Source organism: Phodopus roborovskii, unplaced genomic scaffold (genome assembly GCF_943737965.1).
Source record: "Phodopus roborovskii unplaced genomic scaffold, PHOROB, whole genome shotgun sequence".
NCBI lineage: Eukaryota > Metazoa > Chordata > Mammalia > Rodentia > Cricetidae > Phodopus > Phodopus roborovskii.
This window is the reverse complement of record NW_026125554.1, coordinates 1844361-1860712: the sequence shown is the minus strand read 5'-3', so window position 1 is coordinate 1860712 and position 16352 is coordinate 1844361. Positions and strand designations below refer to the sequence as shown.

At 55.0% G+C, this 16352-nt stretch overlaps 1 protein-coding gene across 2 annotated transcripts; it reads left to right on the top strand.

The window, feature by feature from the left end:
* Positions 1-1086: 1086 nt before the first annotated feature.
* On the top strand, positions 1087-16026 carry Arhgap45 (Rho GTPase activating protein 45). 2 transcript variants are annotated; one of them, XM_051177427.1, is made up of 23 exons: positions 1087-1367; positions 2188-2512; positions 5108-5251; positions 5369-5453; positions 5543-5615; positions 5821-5887; positions 5991-6128; positions 6213-6277; positions 6654-6764; positions 6851-6931; positions 8454-8642; positions 9050-9187; positions 9663-9853; positions 9954-10078; positions 10176-10253; positions 10341-10445; positions 10543-10715; positions 11318-11506; positions 11582-11719; positions 12372-12598; positions 12685-12895; positions 14728-14812; positions 15201-16026. In XM_051177427.1, the coding sequence occupies exons 1-23, from the start codon at positions 1275-1277 to the stop codon at positions 15527-15529; spliced, it is 3360 nt and encodes a 1119-aa protein (XP_051033384.1). In that variant the 5' UTR covers positions 1087-1274; the 3' UTR covers positions 15530-16026. The 2 variants fall into 2 exon arrangements, with proteins under 2 accessions (XP_051033384.1, XP_051033385.1); XM_051177428.1 differs by lacking the exon at positions 1087-1367 and adding an exon at positions 3988-4061 and having other exon boundaries at positions 2392-2512.
* Positions 16027-16352: the final 326 nt, after the last annotated feature.

Genomic DNA, 16352 nt, shown 5'->3' with positions numbered 1-16352 from the left:
GCAACTGTGTGTTTGTTTTAGGAGCCCTGGCTGTCTCTGTACCAAGTCTCATACTTTTGCATGTACAGTGTGATCATGTGTCTGTGGTCACAGAGGTGATGGCTGCTGAAACAGTTACAGCCACCTGGGCCCCAGGTAGTGCCTATGGACGAGCCTAGGTGTGAGACATGGACACTCCCAGGCATCTAGTCACATGTACCCTGACCTTGCATATACCTAGGTGGATCTGGCATTCAAGGGTGGGACTTATGAGTGTTTCTGACCATGAAGTAGAGATGAGATCAGGCTTTGGGAATGTCCCAGATGGCTTAGAGGACCCTGGAGTTTTCCTGGCTGGAACAGGAGCCCACCCCAGAGCTAGCCAGTCCTCGTCCTGACACAACTCTCAACCCTACCCCAGCCATCCACTATGAGTGGGGGGAGGCATAGGACCCTCAAGGGGTTCTTTGGCTGGGTTTGTGGTTGGACCAGAGCTTGGAGAGCGGGACTGGGCACCATGGGCTGCATGCTTCCTGGGCTGTGTCCTGGAGAGCCTCCCAGTGTGGCTGAGGTCAGTGGGGGTCTGGATAGTTCAGGGATGGGGCATCTAAATTAGATGGGACCTTTGGGGGTCGCCCCATGAGGCTCAGAGCTGGGATGTGGAATAGGAGGCAAGTGGAGGCCAGCAGGGTGGTGGGGCTTCTGGGCTGCAGAGTGGGAGAGTTGGAAGCCACTCGGTGCACCTTCCTGCCCTGTGGTCCCCAGCAGACTGTAGGGCAGGTGACCATAGGAAGTGTGTGTGCGTGTGGGTTACCTTTGGGTGGTGTCTGCTGGATCTGCGTGTAAACCTTCCTCCATCTCCTCGTCTGTCCTTGCCTGTCACTATGCCTATGAGACTGCTCTTCCTGAAGGCACCTGGGAGAGTATGTCCCAGCAATGATAAGCTAGAATCTGAGTCAGGTGGCCACACATCCCCAGGAAGCAAACTGCAAGGGGAAGGTGTGAGGAGCCTGTGTCAGAGCTGGTGTGCAGAGCCCTGTAAGGACTGACACTCCGGACAGTGACACTGGGGGCGTGTCTATAGTGTCACCTCCCTCCCTCCCTCTACTGGGGGCCTTTTCCTGTGTTGGGGACTTGCCCGCCAATGAGGGCCAGGCCCATCACGTGGGTCTGACAGCTGGGGAGGGGGTGGCCCTGAGTAATGTGGTCCAGAGATAGTCAGCACCAGGAGCTGCAGGGTTGAGACCCCCCCAGGCCTGCTGTCCACACCCAGGGCCGCTGGGACTGGCTCCACCATGTTCTCTAGGAAGAAACGAGAACTTATGAAAACCCCTTCTATTTCCAAAAAGAACCGCGCGGGGAGCCCCAACCCACAGTCTTCCTCAGGGGTGAGTGGAGCACAGAACGAGCAGGGACCCTGGATGACACCCACAGCCTGTGGGCACTGCTGGGCACAGGGAGCAATCAGCACCATGCTGGGCCCATGGTGGGGGACCCGTACCAGCTATAGTCCCCAACAGGCAAGATGGCCCACAACATGGAGAGGCCTGAACCTGGGGGTCCGCGTTACGGTAGGGGTGGCCTTGGGTGGCCACCAAATCATCCATCTTTACCAGGAATGACCATCATCTGGTCAGGGGGTGGAACTGGTACCGGAGCCTAGTGACGGGTCTGGGACTCTGTAAGACTGAGATTGGGCAACTAAAGGGTTCAGGAAGCCAAAGGGTAAATGGGTGTGGGCCTGGGGTGCAGGGGTCTCTGAGTTTCTCTAGGACCTGGATGTGCCTGCTGAGTGTGGGGCTGTTTGTGACGTTTAGAGCATCTCTACCAGGTCTGGGGGTGTGCTGGGACCCTGCCCACCATCTGATCTCAGGAGTTATCCATTTTCTGGAAAGTGGACACCCATGGAGGAGTCTGGGGGTGGCTATAAAGCAGGAGACCCACGAGGGCCCTCCCCACCCCCACCAGGAAGTGGAGTGCCCCCTTCCTCCTGTGCCTCTGCAGGCCCCGCCCCAGGCTGTGGTTTGGGTAGGGACGGTTGTTTATGAAAGCTAAAGAGAGGAGGATGTTGGGTAACAGGTTTGGGGGGGGGCGGCTTCCAAATCTCTGCCCCCTGACCTCTGACTCCTCGTGAGTAAGTTCTGGGGAAACTGAGGCAGTGTCTTGGATGAAGGATCCCCCTTGATTCTTCTCCCCTACACCTTCCAGGAATTGCCCAGGAAGGAATGTGCAGAGGTCCCGGGCCTGGAGCCACCAGCCACATCCCTGTCCACGGGTGCCAAGGCTACAGGCACACTCAAAAGACCCACCAGCCTGAGCCGCCATGCCAGTGCCGCTGGCTTCCCACTCTCAGGGGCTGCCACCTGGACCCTGGGCCGGGGATACCGAAGCCCCTTGTCTGCTGCCAACCCTACAGAGCTTACCAGTGAGGGACCTTTTCCTGATGGTGTAGAAGATATCTCAACCTTGTTGGCTGATGTTGCCCGCTTTGCTGAGGGCTTGGAAAAACTCAAGGAGTTTGTGCTGCGAGATGGTGAGAATCCTTGACTGGCATTGTCAAAACAAGAAAGATAAGCCTTTTCATCCCAGCACTTAGGCAGGAGGCTCTCTGTGAGTTCCAGGGCAGCATTCTATCTACACTTGAGTTCATCCAGGTCAGCCAGAATTACCAGTGAGACCCCACCTCAAAAGGAAAAAACAAGGAAAGAGAAAGAGGGGAGGGGGGGCCGGAGAGATGGCTCAGTGGTTAAGAGCACTGACTGATCTTTCAGAGGACCTGGGTTCAGCTCAGAGCTGTCCATACTTCCAGTTCCAGGGGACCTGACACCCATGGCAAAGCACCAATGCATATAAAATAAAAAATAATAAATTACAAAAAGAAAGGAAAGGGAGGGACATGACAAGGCTTCAAATAGGATGCAAGGGAAGAAGTGCTAGGATTAACTAGGGTTCTGAGGGATGTATAGGAGTCTGATGACATTCCCTGACCTACAGATTGAATGTCTTAGACATTTGCTCAGAAACATAGAAATGGAGATTGTATCCAAGGATGTGAGGACAGATGGCTGCAGAGGCTGAAGGACCCTGGGTGCAATACTGTGGTTACTGGGGAACATGGACAGTGTTAAGGCAGAGGACGCATAGGGAGTGAGTGGCCTGAGGCGTATTGGTTCCGTTTTCTCCTGCACGCGGTTGCTGAAGGCTCCATTTCCTCCAGAGTTATTTTCACCTCCTTCCTGTTTGTCTCCAGCAGCCCAGAGAGATGGGTCAGGCACCAGCATCAGTCCCCCCACCACTACCCCCCCCCCCGCTGCGCTCTGCTCCCCGGAAACCACTTGTCAGCTTTGTGCCCAGCGCTCAGCCCTACTCCCCCTCAGACACCACCCACAGACACAGGGAGATGGAGGCCTGGGCCCCGCCTCACCGAGGGGCCTTTGCAGGCTGGCTGCTGGGAAAGGATGGGAGCCCTGGGGTTATCTGGTCTCCGGGGCGGTGGCTCAGTGCTTTTCTGGGGAAGCCCTAATCTCCCCTTTCCGTACTCAAGCATCCTTGAATGCTGGCCTGGGGGCCCGGGGTCACTGGCTGATTGTGACCCCATGCCTTACTGGGTATGAATCAGCGGGTGCTTCAGCCTCTGGGACTGAGTTTCTCTAAATAGGACAGGAACACAGTGGCCGGATGGTCAAGATGCATTTGAGACAGAAGCTGGGGGTGGACACTGGTCCCCACAAGGCCCTTTCTCTGGAGCTTTCTCCTGCCCTGGGCTTCCAACTCAACCTCAGTTTCCCTGCAAACCCCATATTCATTCCCAGTCAAATTTCCGCCATGGTTAAGGAAAAGCCCTAGCTCAGGCCTGTGGAGGAATAGGGGGTGGGGTTGTTCCTAGAGAGAGGCGGGGCCTGAGGACCGGCCTGAGCTGGTTTGGCTGTTGGCCATCTCTATGAGGACCCTCAGACGCTCAGAACTCGGGTCGCTGGGCCACTAGTGTCCGTTCTCCCTGCATCCTAGAGCCATGTGTGTCTGTGGGACGTTGCACCCAGCGCTGGACCACGGCTCCCAGCGCTGCCAGACTGGGCCCCAAGGTGAGAGGATAGTGTAGGGCGTGGTTCCCCCCACCCAGGGCAAAGACTCAGCACACGTGTGTCCAGGGCTTCCGCGCAGTCCCCAGGGGTGGCCAGGGACTCTGCACTCCTCTGGGCTGCATCCGCGGTATCATCGAGCTTCAAAGGAGGCCCTCCGTGGAGCTGCAGGGTCCCATCGACCTAAAGGGTACATGCCTGCCCTGAATGTCCCAGGAGGAGGCGCGGCTTCCCAGCCAGCATCCTGAGATTCCTGGAGCCAAGTCCGCCTCCCAGACACGGGCTCAGATTTTAGCACAAAAATGTGGAGGAAATCGCCTCTGAGGTGGCATTCCGCCGGAGCCTGGGTGCCTGCAGAGGGCCAGGAAGATTCCGTCCTCAATGTCCCGTCATCTTGCCCAAGGGCTTGCGCCTGCCCGCACTGTGCGGCAGAAAAACGAACAGGAAAAACTTCACCTTCCGATTTTGGACATTTGAGGATAGAGGCTAGAGAGCTGTGGTGTAAAAGGCCTGTTATTCCACCCTCTGGGGGCCTTTGTTTGAAGTCGGTGGTGGGGTCTGGGCCTCACAGGGAGACATTGTTTATATCTTGTTCATCAGATAGGTCTAAGGTCCTCTCGGCTCCGATGCCTTCCATGGCTCCCTCCCGATTCCTCAAAGGTATAGTGTCAGGCAGTGTCCTCAGAGGGTTGTTGAACTGGGAAAGTCATGTGACCATTAGCAAATGGTTTTCCCTCTTTTGCGTTGTTTGGTTTGGTTTATCGAGACAGAGTTCTGTCCCGGAACTGGAACTCTCTCTGTAGACTAGGCTGTCCTCGCTCCCACCGCCCAGCCCGGCATTTACTCTTTGTGCCTCACCATCCATATCTGCAACAGGGAGAACAGGAAGATGATGCTACCTGCCTCCCTGTGCATGGAGGAGAGAGTGAAATTAACCCAGTTGCTTAGGAAAATGGTCCCTCCTGTGCACCTCGCCTCAGTTTATTCTGGAAGCTGGGAAGACTGAAGCCAGTCCCTTCCTTGTCACCCACATTCACTCTGCCCAGCAGACCTCCTTGAGGCCCGCCGGCCACTAGCCCATGAGTGCCTGGGTGAAGCCCTGCGTGTGATGCGCCAGGTCATCTCCAGATACCCGCTCCTCAACACCGTGGAGACTCTCACAGCTGCTGGCACGCTCATTGCCAAGGTCAAAGGTCAGCCAGGGCAGTGCACTGTGGAAGGGTTTCCCAGAAGAGGGGATATCTGTAGTGGGGTTTTGAAGGATGGATAGGAATTTGACAAACACTCTCCTGCCTCCTCTCTGCCCTCAGCCTTCCATTATGAGTGCAACAATGAATCAGATAAGAGGGAGTTTGAGAAGGCTCTGGAAACCATTGCTGTGTCCTTCAGCTGCACGTGAGCTGGAGGGGGGCGTCTGTGGGGGTAGAGTGGGGTTGGGAGTATGGCTCATGGGCCTCTGGAATGACCCCACCCCCACCCTGCAGTGTCTCTGAGTTCCTTTTGGGTGAAGTGGATAGCAGTACCCTTCTGGCTGTGCCGCCAGGGGACCCCAGCCAGGTAAGCAGAGGGGTTACTGTGGGTGGGGGAGGGAATGGCCATCTCCTACAGGGTGGGCTCCTGGTCACAGAATTGCCTGGGATTTCTGGGAAAAAACAAACCTGCTTGACTTCCTCCTAGGCCATGGGGAGCCATAGAAGGTGCTAGAATAAAGAAGGGGCAGGGCAGAGGCATGTCTTAAAATGGGATGTTCTTCACCACACAGTCCATGGAAAACCTTTATGGATCCAGCAGCGAGGGGCCCCCACCCAGTGTGGAGGAATGTGAGGAGGGTAAGTACCTTCTAGAGTGTGGGCTGGGAAGTGGGAAGCGGCCGGGGCCATGAGGGGAGGGATGGTGGCCATCAGGACTGAGCACTGCCCCCTGCCCCTGCAGGCTGCCTGCCCCCAGAGGAGGTGGACATGCTTCTCCAGCGCTGCGAGGGGGGTGTGGACGCCGCCCTGCAATATGCAAAAGACATGGCCAAGTACATGAAGGACCTCATCAGCTACCTGGACAAACGGACCACTCTGGGTGAGGGACAAGGAGACACGGGGGGGGGGGGTAGGGTCTGGGGAGGCCATTTCTGAAGCTTCACTCTGCACCCCCCCCCCGCAGAGATGGAATTCGCCAAAGGTCTCCAGAAGGTTGTTCACAGCTGCAGACAGAGCATCACACACGAGGTGGGTTGGGCAGGTAGGGAAGAGGGATATTATTTGTTTTGGTTTTTCCAGACAGGGTTTTTCTGTGGCTTTGGAGGCTAAGAACTAGCTCTTATAGACCAGGCTGATCTCAAACTCTTAGAGATCCTCCTGCCTCTGCTTCCCGGGTGCTGGGACTAAAGGCGTGTGCCATCACGGCCCAGTGAAGAGGGATATTTGGAGGATGCATAGGAGTTCGATGAGTTCGATGGCCCAGCCACTCTCCTCTACTAAAGATTTCTGTTGAATGGAATGGCAGCCTGGTGTCGGGAGTGGCTGTCGGAACCCAGGGCTCAGGGTGCTGGGGCTCCCTCGGTCCCCATCCTTGTGAGCACTCATCTTTCATCTGGCCTCACAGCCCCACATGCCCCTCTTGTCCATCTACTCACTGGCCCTGGAACAAGATCTGGATTTTGGTCACGGCATGGTGCAGGCAGTGGGCACGCTACAGACTCAGACGTTCATGCAGGTGGGCTGTGGCCTGGGTGAGGTGGCTGCTGGGCAGGGGTGCCCCTTACCAGCCTCACACTCACAGTTCCTGCCTCTGCCACTTAGCCCCTGACCCTGCGGCGCTTGGAGCATGAGAGACGAAGGAAGGAGATCAAAGAGTCTTGGCACCGAGCACAGAGGAAGCTGGTAGGGGAGGCAAGGGCGGGGTAGATCTGTGGCCAGCACACCTCTGCTTGTAAGGAGCTGTGTCCCTCCCCAGAGTCCTGCAGCTCAGCAGGGGGTCCCCAAGAGTCCTGTACACTCTGGCAGCTGTTCAGAAATGGGGAGAGAAACTGAGGCACAGTCGCAGCCCTGGTGTTTCTGCACATTGATCCCATTATTCTTTTAGGCCATTTAAAGGCACGTAGGTGGGCTCAGCGGGGAAAGTACCTGTCAGGAAAACGTGGGGACCCCATGTGGCCAGAACCCACATAAAAGCTAGGCATGCAGTGTGCATCCGAAACCCCAGCACTGGGGAGTTGGGTTGGGTGGATCCTGGGGGCTCACTAGCCAGACAGCCTAACTGAATCTGGGTTCAGCGAGAGACCACATCTCAAATTTAAAGTGGGGCATTGGCATGGTGGTGCACACCTTTAATCTTAGTACTTGGGAGGGAGGCAGAGGCAGGTGGATCACTGAGAGTTCCAGGCCAGCCTGATCTACATAGTGAGTTCAGGACAGCTAGAGCTATGTAGAGACTCTTTCTGTCTCTCTGTCTCTCACACACATGCTATCAGATTTTAATTTAATTCTTTGCTTTTCAATTATTTATTTAGTGGGTGGGGGTGGAGATACCACAGCATACATATGGAGGTCAGAGAACAACTTATGGAAACCAATTCTCTCCTCCCACCCTGTGGATCCGGACATTGAATATAGATCTCTTATCTTGATGGCAAGTGCCTTTACCTGCTAAGCCTTCCTAATACCTGCAACCATAAAGTATTTCCATTGCTACTTCATCACTGTAATTTGCTGCTGTTATGAATCTTAATGTAAATATCTGATATGCAGGTATCTGATACAGGACTTCTGTGAAAGGGTCCGTTAGCTTTATTCTGATGTTTTTCATTTGTTTGGTTTTTGAGATAGGGTTTCTCTGTGTAGCTTTGGATGCTGTCCTGGAACTCACTCTGTAGGCCAGGCTGGCCTTGAACTCACAGAGATCCACCTGCCTCTGCCTCCTGAGTCCTGGGATCAAAGACATGCGCCACCCCCCCTCCCCGGCTTGAGGTTTAAATCCCAGGCTAAGCTTGAGCTCTCTTTCTGAGACCCTGGCATCTCACCTGGAGCCCCTGGTTTTCCTGTTTAGGTTTCTGTCTTTCAGGCTGCCGGGTGTGGGCTCCCACACCCAGGCCCGTTAGTTTGTGACTCAGTGCTTCCGGCCACCCCAGGGTGCTTGGCTTCCTGCCTGGGCGGCTCTGTGTTTTCATCTGTAAGAAAGGAAGTGAAACTTTCTGAGGCCTGGCATGGGGAATGGGGAGATGACTCAGTTTGTGTTTCTGTTCAGCTCTGAGTTGAGCCTCGGTTTCTCCGTGTGATCCCACTGCACATGCTCTTACGTGTCCCTGTCAGGGTCCCCTGCTGACTGGGTGGGAATGTGGGGGGTCCTTGCAGGTGAGGAGGGGCAAAGGGAGGCCCAGCCTGGAGCCTCTCTTCTCTCTTGCAGCAAGAGGCAGAGGCCAACCTGCGCAAGGCCAAGCAGGGCTATAAGCAACGCTGTGAAGATCACGACAAGGCCCGGCTCCAGGTGGCCAAAGCCGAGGAGGAGCAACAGGGTACAGGGCCGGGAACGGGGACTGCAGCCTCCAAGGCCCTGGACAAGAGGCGGCGACTGGAGGAGGAGGCCAAAAACAAGGTGCCTTAGCAGAGGACAAGACCTGGAGGAGGGGCCTCCAGGGGACATGTGCACATCCCACCGCTTATGCCCAGCTACCTCTTACTGTCTGCTTCTTTCTTTCTTTTTCTTTCTTTCTTTTTTTTTGGGGGGGGGGGACAGAGTTTCTCTCTGTATCCCTGGTTGTCCTGGAACTAGCTCAGTAGACCAGGCTGGCCTTGAACTCACAGAGATCCACCTGCTTCTGCCTCCCGAGTGCCGAGCCTAAAGGCGTGCGCCACCACCGCCGGGCCCTTCTTGGTCTTCTTAGAATTTTTCTAGAGACAGCCTGTTTCCCAGGCTATCCCTCATCCTCCTACTACAGTGGCAGATCTGCCCAGCATTTGGGTTTTCTGTGTCAAAACCCTCACTAACCCTCATCTCCTCAGGCCGAGGAGGCAATGGCCACTTACCGCACGTGCGTGGCGGACGCAAAGACACAGAAGCAGGAGCTAGAGGACACAAAGGTGACAGCGCTGCGGCAGATCCAAGAGGTCATCAGGCAGAGTGATCAGACCATAAAGTCGGTGTGTGATGGGCACTGGGTGGGCTGGGCTTGGAGGGGTGGGGCCAATGGTCTATGTTTGGTGTGGTAGGGGGTGAGTCTAGCGCAGTGCAGCAATGCGTAGGTTGTGTGGGGCACAGGGTCCCAGCTAGGACATGTCTAGTCTGTTACAAGCTGCATAGTACTGCAGGGTCCCAGCAAGGTTAGCATGGTCAGACAAGGGGCAGGACTTGGAGGGGTTGAAGGGTGTGGTTTAGTAGATGGGGCAGGCAACAGAAGATCACGGTGTGGTGTGAGCTTTATGAGTGGCGGGGCTTCGGTAGAGGACTGGAGGAGGGTCTGGTGGTGCTGTACAATGGGTGTGATTTGGGGACAGAACAAAGAGTGTGTTCCATTCCTTGCTGTTGGGACTGGGGGCTGGACTGTGGGAGGGCCTTGATGATAGGGGCATGGGTGCTGGTGTGGCCCCAGCCTGTGACTTAGCACACCCCCTGCAGGCCACCATCTCCTATTACCAGCTGATGCACATGCAGACAGCTCCTCTGCCAGTGCATTTCCAGATGCTGTGCGAGAGCAGCAAGTTGTATGATCCGGGCCAGCAGTATGCATCACATGTGCGCCAGCTGCAGCGAGGCGAGGAGCCAGATGTGCGCTACGACTTCGAGCCTCATGTCTCCACCAATGCCTGGTACATCCACTGGGTGCAGCCACACGCTTGTAGTGGGATGTGGGTGGTAGGGCACAGGTGTGGGTAGGGGGGATCCTTTTACACCTCTCTCTACCACCAGGTCCCCAATCATGCGTACACGGAAGGGCAGCTTCAGCCCTGGGGATGCTGCAGGACCTGAAGCTGCTGGCAGTCCCCCCGAGGAAGGTGGCACTTCCGAGGGGGCTCCCAGCAAGGACCACAGGGGTAAGTGTATGCACGTGCCCAGGTAGACACTGCATCCCCATAACCCCTGCTTCCCGATTTGGAGACTTTCTTTTCTCATCCCTGGCTCATACTGCAGGTGGGCGTGGTCACCAGGTACACAAGTCCTGGCCCATCTCCATCTCAGACACTGAAGTCGGCCTGGACGCCAGCTCAGGTGAAGGGGCACCTGAGTATATGTCACACGGGAGTCCCTGGCCTGGCCAGTCTGGCTCTAGTTTATAACACCCTGTTTCCTGTGTAGGGGACTTTAAGAAGTTTGATCGAACCTCGTCCAGTGGGACCATGTCATCCAATGAAGAGCTGGTGGATCCGGAAGCTGGCCTGGTGACCTCACCCTTTGATTCAGGTGAGGGCCCCCAATGGGACCAGGGCAGTGGAAGGAGTTTGAACACAATTTATCCAACTTCCTGCCTCATGATGCTGGATTTTCATCCTGCCCACAGCTGACCTCAATGGCATGGACCCTGAGTTACCTGTGGCCATGCCCAGCGGACCCTTCCGTCACGTGGGGCTGTCCAAGGCAGCTCGCACACACCGACTTCGGAAACTACGCACGCCAGCCAAGTGCAGAGAGTGCAATAGCTACGTGTATTTCCAGGGAGCTGAGTGCGAGGAGGTGTGTGGGCACCTGGAGCCCCGGGCCTGGATGTCTAGAACAGTAGGGCCTGAAGCTTGATGGATAGTGCAGGGACTGGCCTAGCACGCACAGGGCTCTGGACTCCATTCCCAGTATCACAAAGAGGGCATGGTGCTGCGTGCCTGTCATCTCAGCTCTTGGGAGGTAGAGCCTGGAGGATGAGGGAGGAGTTCAGGGTCATCCTCGGCTACATATCAAGTCTGAAGCTAAACTGGCTATGAGACTCTGTCTCAAAAGAAAGATCAAAATTGATTGCTGGGTGGTGGCACCTTTAATCCCAGCACCCGGGAGGCAGAGGCAGGAGGATTTCTGTGAGTTTCAGGCCAGTCTAGTCTACTGAGCGAGTTCCAGGAAGACAAGGACAGCTAAGGCTTCACAGAGAAACCCTAATTGAAAAAAGATCAAAACAGCCTGCAGAGGGCTGGGGAGGTTTTAAGTGACAAAATCAGTCCTCCAGGTGAAGAAGGGATGGATCATCCAGTGCAAAGGCCCTGGGACCCTGGGATTATGGAAGGAGGCTGGAAGTGGGGCCTGGCCTTTACAATGTGTATCTGGGAGAGTCATATTTTGCTGTCTTCCAGTGCTGTTTGGCTTGTCACAAAAAGTGTCTGGAGACTCTGGCCATCCAATGTGGCCACAAGAAGCTTCAGGGCCGCCTGCAGCTGTTTGGACAGGACTTCAGCCATGCAGCCCGCAGCACCCCTGATGGTGTGCCGTTCATTGTCAAAAAATGTGTCTGCGAGATTGAGCGGCGGGCACTGCATACCAAGGTTAGGGTTGGGACAGGACGGGGAGGATAGGGAGCTGTACAAGGGCAGGCTTGAGAGTGACTGTTGGCTCCCCAGGGGATCTACCGGGTCAACGGCGTGAAAACACGTGTGGAGAAGCTATGCCAGGCCTTTGAGAATGGCAAAGAGCTGGTGGAGTTGTCTCAGGCCTCACCCCACGACATCAGCAATGTCCTAAAGCTATACCTGCGGCAGGTGAAGAAAATACAGGGATAGGAGGGTGTGGCCTAGGAGGGGCGTGGTCAAAGTGGAGCAAAGGCGGGGGAAGTCAGGCTGCCGCGGATGGGCTTATAGTGTGAATTTGGGGTGGAGGGTGGAGCTTCATGGGGAGGGGTTGGGGTAATATTGCAGACAGGAAAGGGTCATGCATAGTAAGAGCTGGGTGGGTGTGGCTATGGAAGGCAAGCATCTACAGGGACCTAGCAGCATCTGTGCACTGTATTGGGGACTAAAGCCGGTGGGCGTGGCCATGTGCCTTAACCAGCCACGAGGATAGTTAGGAGTGGTAAAGGTCTGAGGCAGGGATGAGATAAACACTGCAGTGGGTAGGCCCCTAGTATGAAGGGGCCCCTAGCGTGGAGGGCGTGGTAAGAGCTGGGCAGGCGCCCAAACCACGGTCTGTAGCTAGAGGTGGGTGGGCGTGGAGGGGCGGGGTTAGGCCGTACAATGGGTGGGCTCTTGTGTGGTGGGCGTGGCTAGGCTGATGACAGGCCTTGGCAGGTCTGAGGGGGAGACTGCCACAAAGCCTTAAGGCCATAGTAGGTGGATCCCTAATTTCAGTACGGCCCATGTCAGGCCATCCTTGCTAGGCTGAGCCTGTGATCTTTCTGGATATGTCACCCTGCAGCTGCCAGAGCCCCTCATCTCTTTTCGCTTCTACCATGAGTTGGTGGGGCTAGCCAAGGACAGCCTAAAGGCAGAGGCTGAGGCCAAGGCAGTGAGCAGGACCCGGCAGGAGGGGTCCGAGAGTGAGGATGCCACCTTGGCCATGGTTGGCCGCCTGCGTGAGCTCATGCGGGACCTGCCCACCGAAAACCGAGCCACACTGTTGTACCTGCTGAGGCATCTGCGAAGGTGAGGGTCCCTGGTCGGGGGCACAGCTGGCTGGGAGTCCCCGGTGCCACCCACTCACGTCGGTCTCTGGCTGCTCCCCACCCCAGGATCGTGGAAGTGGAGCAGGACAATAAGATGACCCCTGGGAACCTGGGCATCGTTTTTGGGCCCACGCTGCTGAGGCCACGGCCTACAGAAGCCACCGTGTCCCTCTCCTCCCTGGTAGACTACCCGCACCAGGCTCGTGTCATTGAGACTCTGATCGTCCACTATGGCCTGATCTTTGAGGAGGAGCCAGAGGAGGCACCTGGAGGCCAGGTAAAGAAGGGTTGTGGTGTGGGAGTCCTCAGGCTATGGGTAGTGACACCCATGATTGGAGGATTCTGGGTATGGCTCAGTAACAGAGCTCTGACCTAGCATACCAGAGGGCCTGGGTTCCATTCCTAGCACCAATAAGCCAGGTCACCATGTGGGCCTCATCCCAGCACTCAGAGGTAGAGGGAGGAACAGAAGCTCTCAAGGCCATCTTCAGCTACAGAGCAGGTCTGACTCTTGCCTGGGCTACATGAGAACCTTATGTACCTGTATCTAAAAGAAAAAAAAAAAAAAAAAAAAAAAAAAAAACACCTTTAATCCCAGTGCAGGGGAGGCAGACCAGCATGGATACATAGTGAGACCCTGTCTCAAAAAAGTAAATGAGTTAAAAAGTAATTCTGTGCCCAGGCAGTGGTGGTACACACCTTTAACCTAGCATTCAGAAGGCAGAGGCAGGTGAATCTCTGTGAATTTGAGGCCAGGACAGGCTCCAAAGCTGCACAGAGAAACCCTGTCCCGATCCCCCCTCCCCCAAAAAACTTAATTCTGGAGACTGGCGAGATGGCTCAGCAGTTAAGAGCACTGACTGCTCTTCCAGAGGACCCAGGTTCAATTCCCAGCACCCACATGGCAGCTCATTACTGTCTGTAACTCCAAGATCTGATACCCTCACTGTCTCAAAAGAAAGAAAAAAAAAATCGAAATTGGCAGATATTCAGGTTGGGTGAGTAGCCAGGAGACATTTTTCTTTTCGACACAGGGTTTCTCTGTGTAGCTTTGGAGGCTGTCCTGGCACTCACTCTGTGGACCAGGCTGGCCTTGAACTCACAGAGACCCACCTGCCTCCCGAGTGCTGGGACTAAAGGCATGTGCCACCTTCTGGCTTTGAGGAATCTTTTAATGAGAGAAAACTGAAGGTGCAAAGGCCGTGTGGCCCTTCTGCTCTCATTGTGTCCAACTACCTCAGTTACATGGGTGCCACAGGCTGGCCTTGAACTCACAGCAATCCTCCTGCCTTAGCTTCCATAGTGTTGGGTTGACAGTCATAAGTTACCATCCCCTGACTTCAAGTCCTTGGTATCTCTGGGTTTTCATCTGCTTGTGACAACCTAAGCAGGATCCCAAGAGCCAGGGACATTTCATGTGAAGCCTGCCACGTTGGCTTCTTTGGCCAGAACCCAGACCTGCAGGGCAAGTTGATTTAGCATTGCCTTTGGACATTTGTTAGTGTATCAAGCATTGGCTGGTGAGGTGGTCCAGTCGATAAGGATGCTGACTCCCAAGCCTGAGGACCTGGGTTCAATCCCATGACGCACATGATAGAAGGAGAGAACCAAGGCTTGTAAGAGCAGGCTCCTGGCCTCTGGTACACCTCCACATGTGTACCACCTATTTTTAAAAATTAAAAGTTAGAGCTGGGCTGTGGTGATGCACACCTTTAGTCCCAGCACTCGGGAGGCAGAGGCAGGTGGATCTCTGTGAGTTCGAGCTCAGCTGGTCTACAGAACTAGTTCCAGGACAACTAGGACTGTTAAACAGAGAAACCCTGTCTCCAAAAGAAAAAAAATTAAATAAAAATTAAAAGTGAATAAGGTGAAGGGGCTAGAGATGCCGAGGCTCAGTTGTTAGGAGCACCGGCTGCTCATGCAGAGGACTGGGTTCTGTTCTCAGGTACCACACAGGCGGCTCACACAGGCACACAGTACCTACATGTATGCGCCGGCAAAACACCCAGACACAGAAAGATTAAATAAATAAAAAGAATATTTATAAGATGGAAATGGAGTTGGGGCATGCTGGAGCCAGCACACCCCTGACACCTTCCCACAATGCAGGAAGGAACGTCTACCCAGTGTGCTCTGTTGGAGACAGCTGAGGGCCTTGTCTTCCCCCTGCAGGAGACAGAGGATGGAGGCCGAGGTGAGTAGTGGCAGAGGGACCCACAGACCCTGACTAGTGGGTGCTGGCAGGCAGCTCAGACCCTGTCCCTTCCCTGTCCCTGTGATGACTCATAGTCTGCACAAACTGACTTTTCCTTTACTGTATTGGTGGCCTGGCCATCTACCCCAGGGAGGGGATAGAGGTTGGAGGGCCTGTGAATGTCTGTGGGCCCACAGCAGGTCAAGCGGAGGGAAAGAATGGGCTGGGAAGGTCTTTGGAGTCCAAGGTGGCTGAGCCTTGGTCACAGTAAGTTTCTCTTCTCTTTCACACACACTGCATCTCTGGGGTTTTTCGTTTTTCTTTTTTTTTGGGGGGGGGTCTGTGTTTTTGCCTTCATCTCCTTTCATCCCTCTTCTCTTGGCCACAGATTCCCGAGTGGCATCCAATGACTCAGATTCGGAACTGGAAGAAGCTTCTGATCCCGATCCCCTGTCATCCTCGGATGCCAGCGCCCTGCACCGCCTCAGTTTCCTGGAGCAGCCTGAAGCAGAGACAGGTCTTGAAGAAGGTCCCCAGAGCCGCAGTGGCAGCGAGGAGCAACTGGAGGGTGAGGATGGATATCCAGGCCAGCGGCTGTGTTCCTTCAATAGTAACCAGTCCAACAACACGCCACGGGTCCCTCTGCCTGCCATGCGGCTCCGAGGGGGCCACATCACAGGTGACACCAGTGGGGACCGGCAGCCACAGTTCGTCTGAGCTGGCTAGTGATGCTGGGGACTGTCAACCCACTGTCGGCCATCTTAGGATCACTAAGGGCCCTTGACTTGTGGGTTTGGTTCCCCTCAACCCTGAGAAGAGACTCAGGGGCTCTGATACTGTGGGGTGTGGCTCTACTCAGCTGGACATTGGTCCCAGATGGAGTTGCCTGGCCTTTTTGTGCCTGTGCCAATGTAGCAGCTGGATTCCCATGGTACCCTCATCTGGATCTTGTGGTTTCCATCAGCCTGGGGTGCAAGCCACACCCCATTCTGGATGTGTATGGATGGGTTAGAGGCCATTCAGGACCTGTGTAGTGGGTACAGGCCTGGCTTCTGTGTGTGAAGCTGAGCGAGCCTCTGGTGTGTGGATAGACAGGGGTGGGGGGTACACAGTGGACCTGTCCTAAGGTACGGTGGATGAGTATTTCACATGCACCCCCATTTTGCTTAAAATAAACTTAATCAACTGAGCCACTGGCTCAGTTGTCATTCTCAGATGAGGTCTTGCTTTGTAGCCCTGGCTACCCTGGAGCTTCTCCCTGTGTAGACCAGGCTAGAACCCTGCCTACTACTCTGTGGAACTAAAGGTGTGTGCCACCACACCCAGCTGCATTTTATTTCATTTGTTTATTTGGGGTTTTTCTTTTTCCCTGAGACAGGGTTTCTCTATGTAGTTCTGGCTGTCCTGGAGCTTTCTCTGTAGATTGGGCTGGCTTCAAACTTAAAGATCCACCTGCCTCCTGAGTGCTTGGGCCACGATGTGGGCTGCCACGTCAGTGGTCAGTGTTTTTTATTGCACTTATATTGTTTTAAATATATTT

Bases quoted from the DNA above. Each gene is read 5' to 3' on its own strand.
- Arhgap45 (XM_051177427.1), top strand. From the start codon at position 1,275: ATGTTCTCTAGGAAGAAACGAGAACTTATGAAAACCCCTTCTATTTCC. The intron at 5,252-5,368 runs GTCAGCCAGGGC...CTCTGCCCTCAG, and splicing joins GCTCATTGCCAAGGTCAAAG to CCTTCCATTATGAGTGCAAC. The intron at 11,720-12,371 runs GTGAAGAAAATA...GTCACCCTGCAG, and splicing joins TAAAGCTATACCTGCGGCAG to CTGCCAGAGCCCCTCATCTC.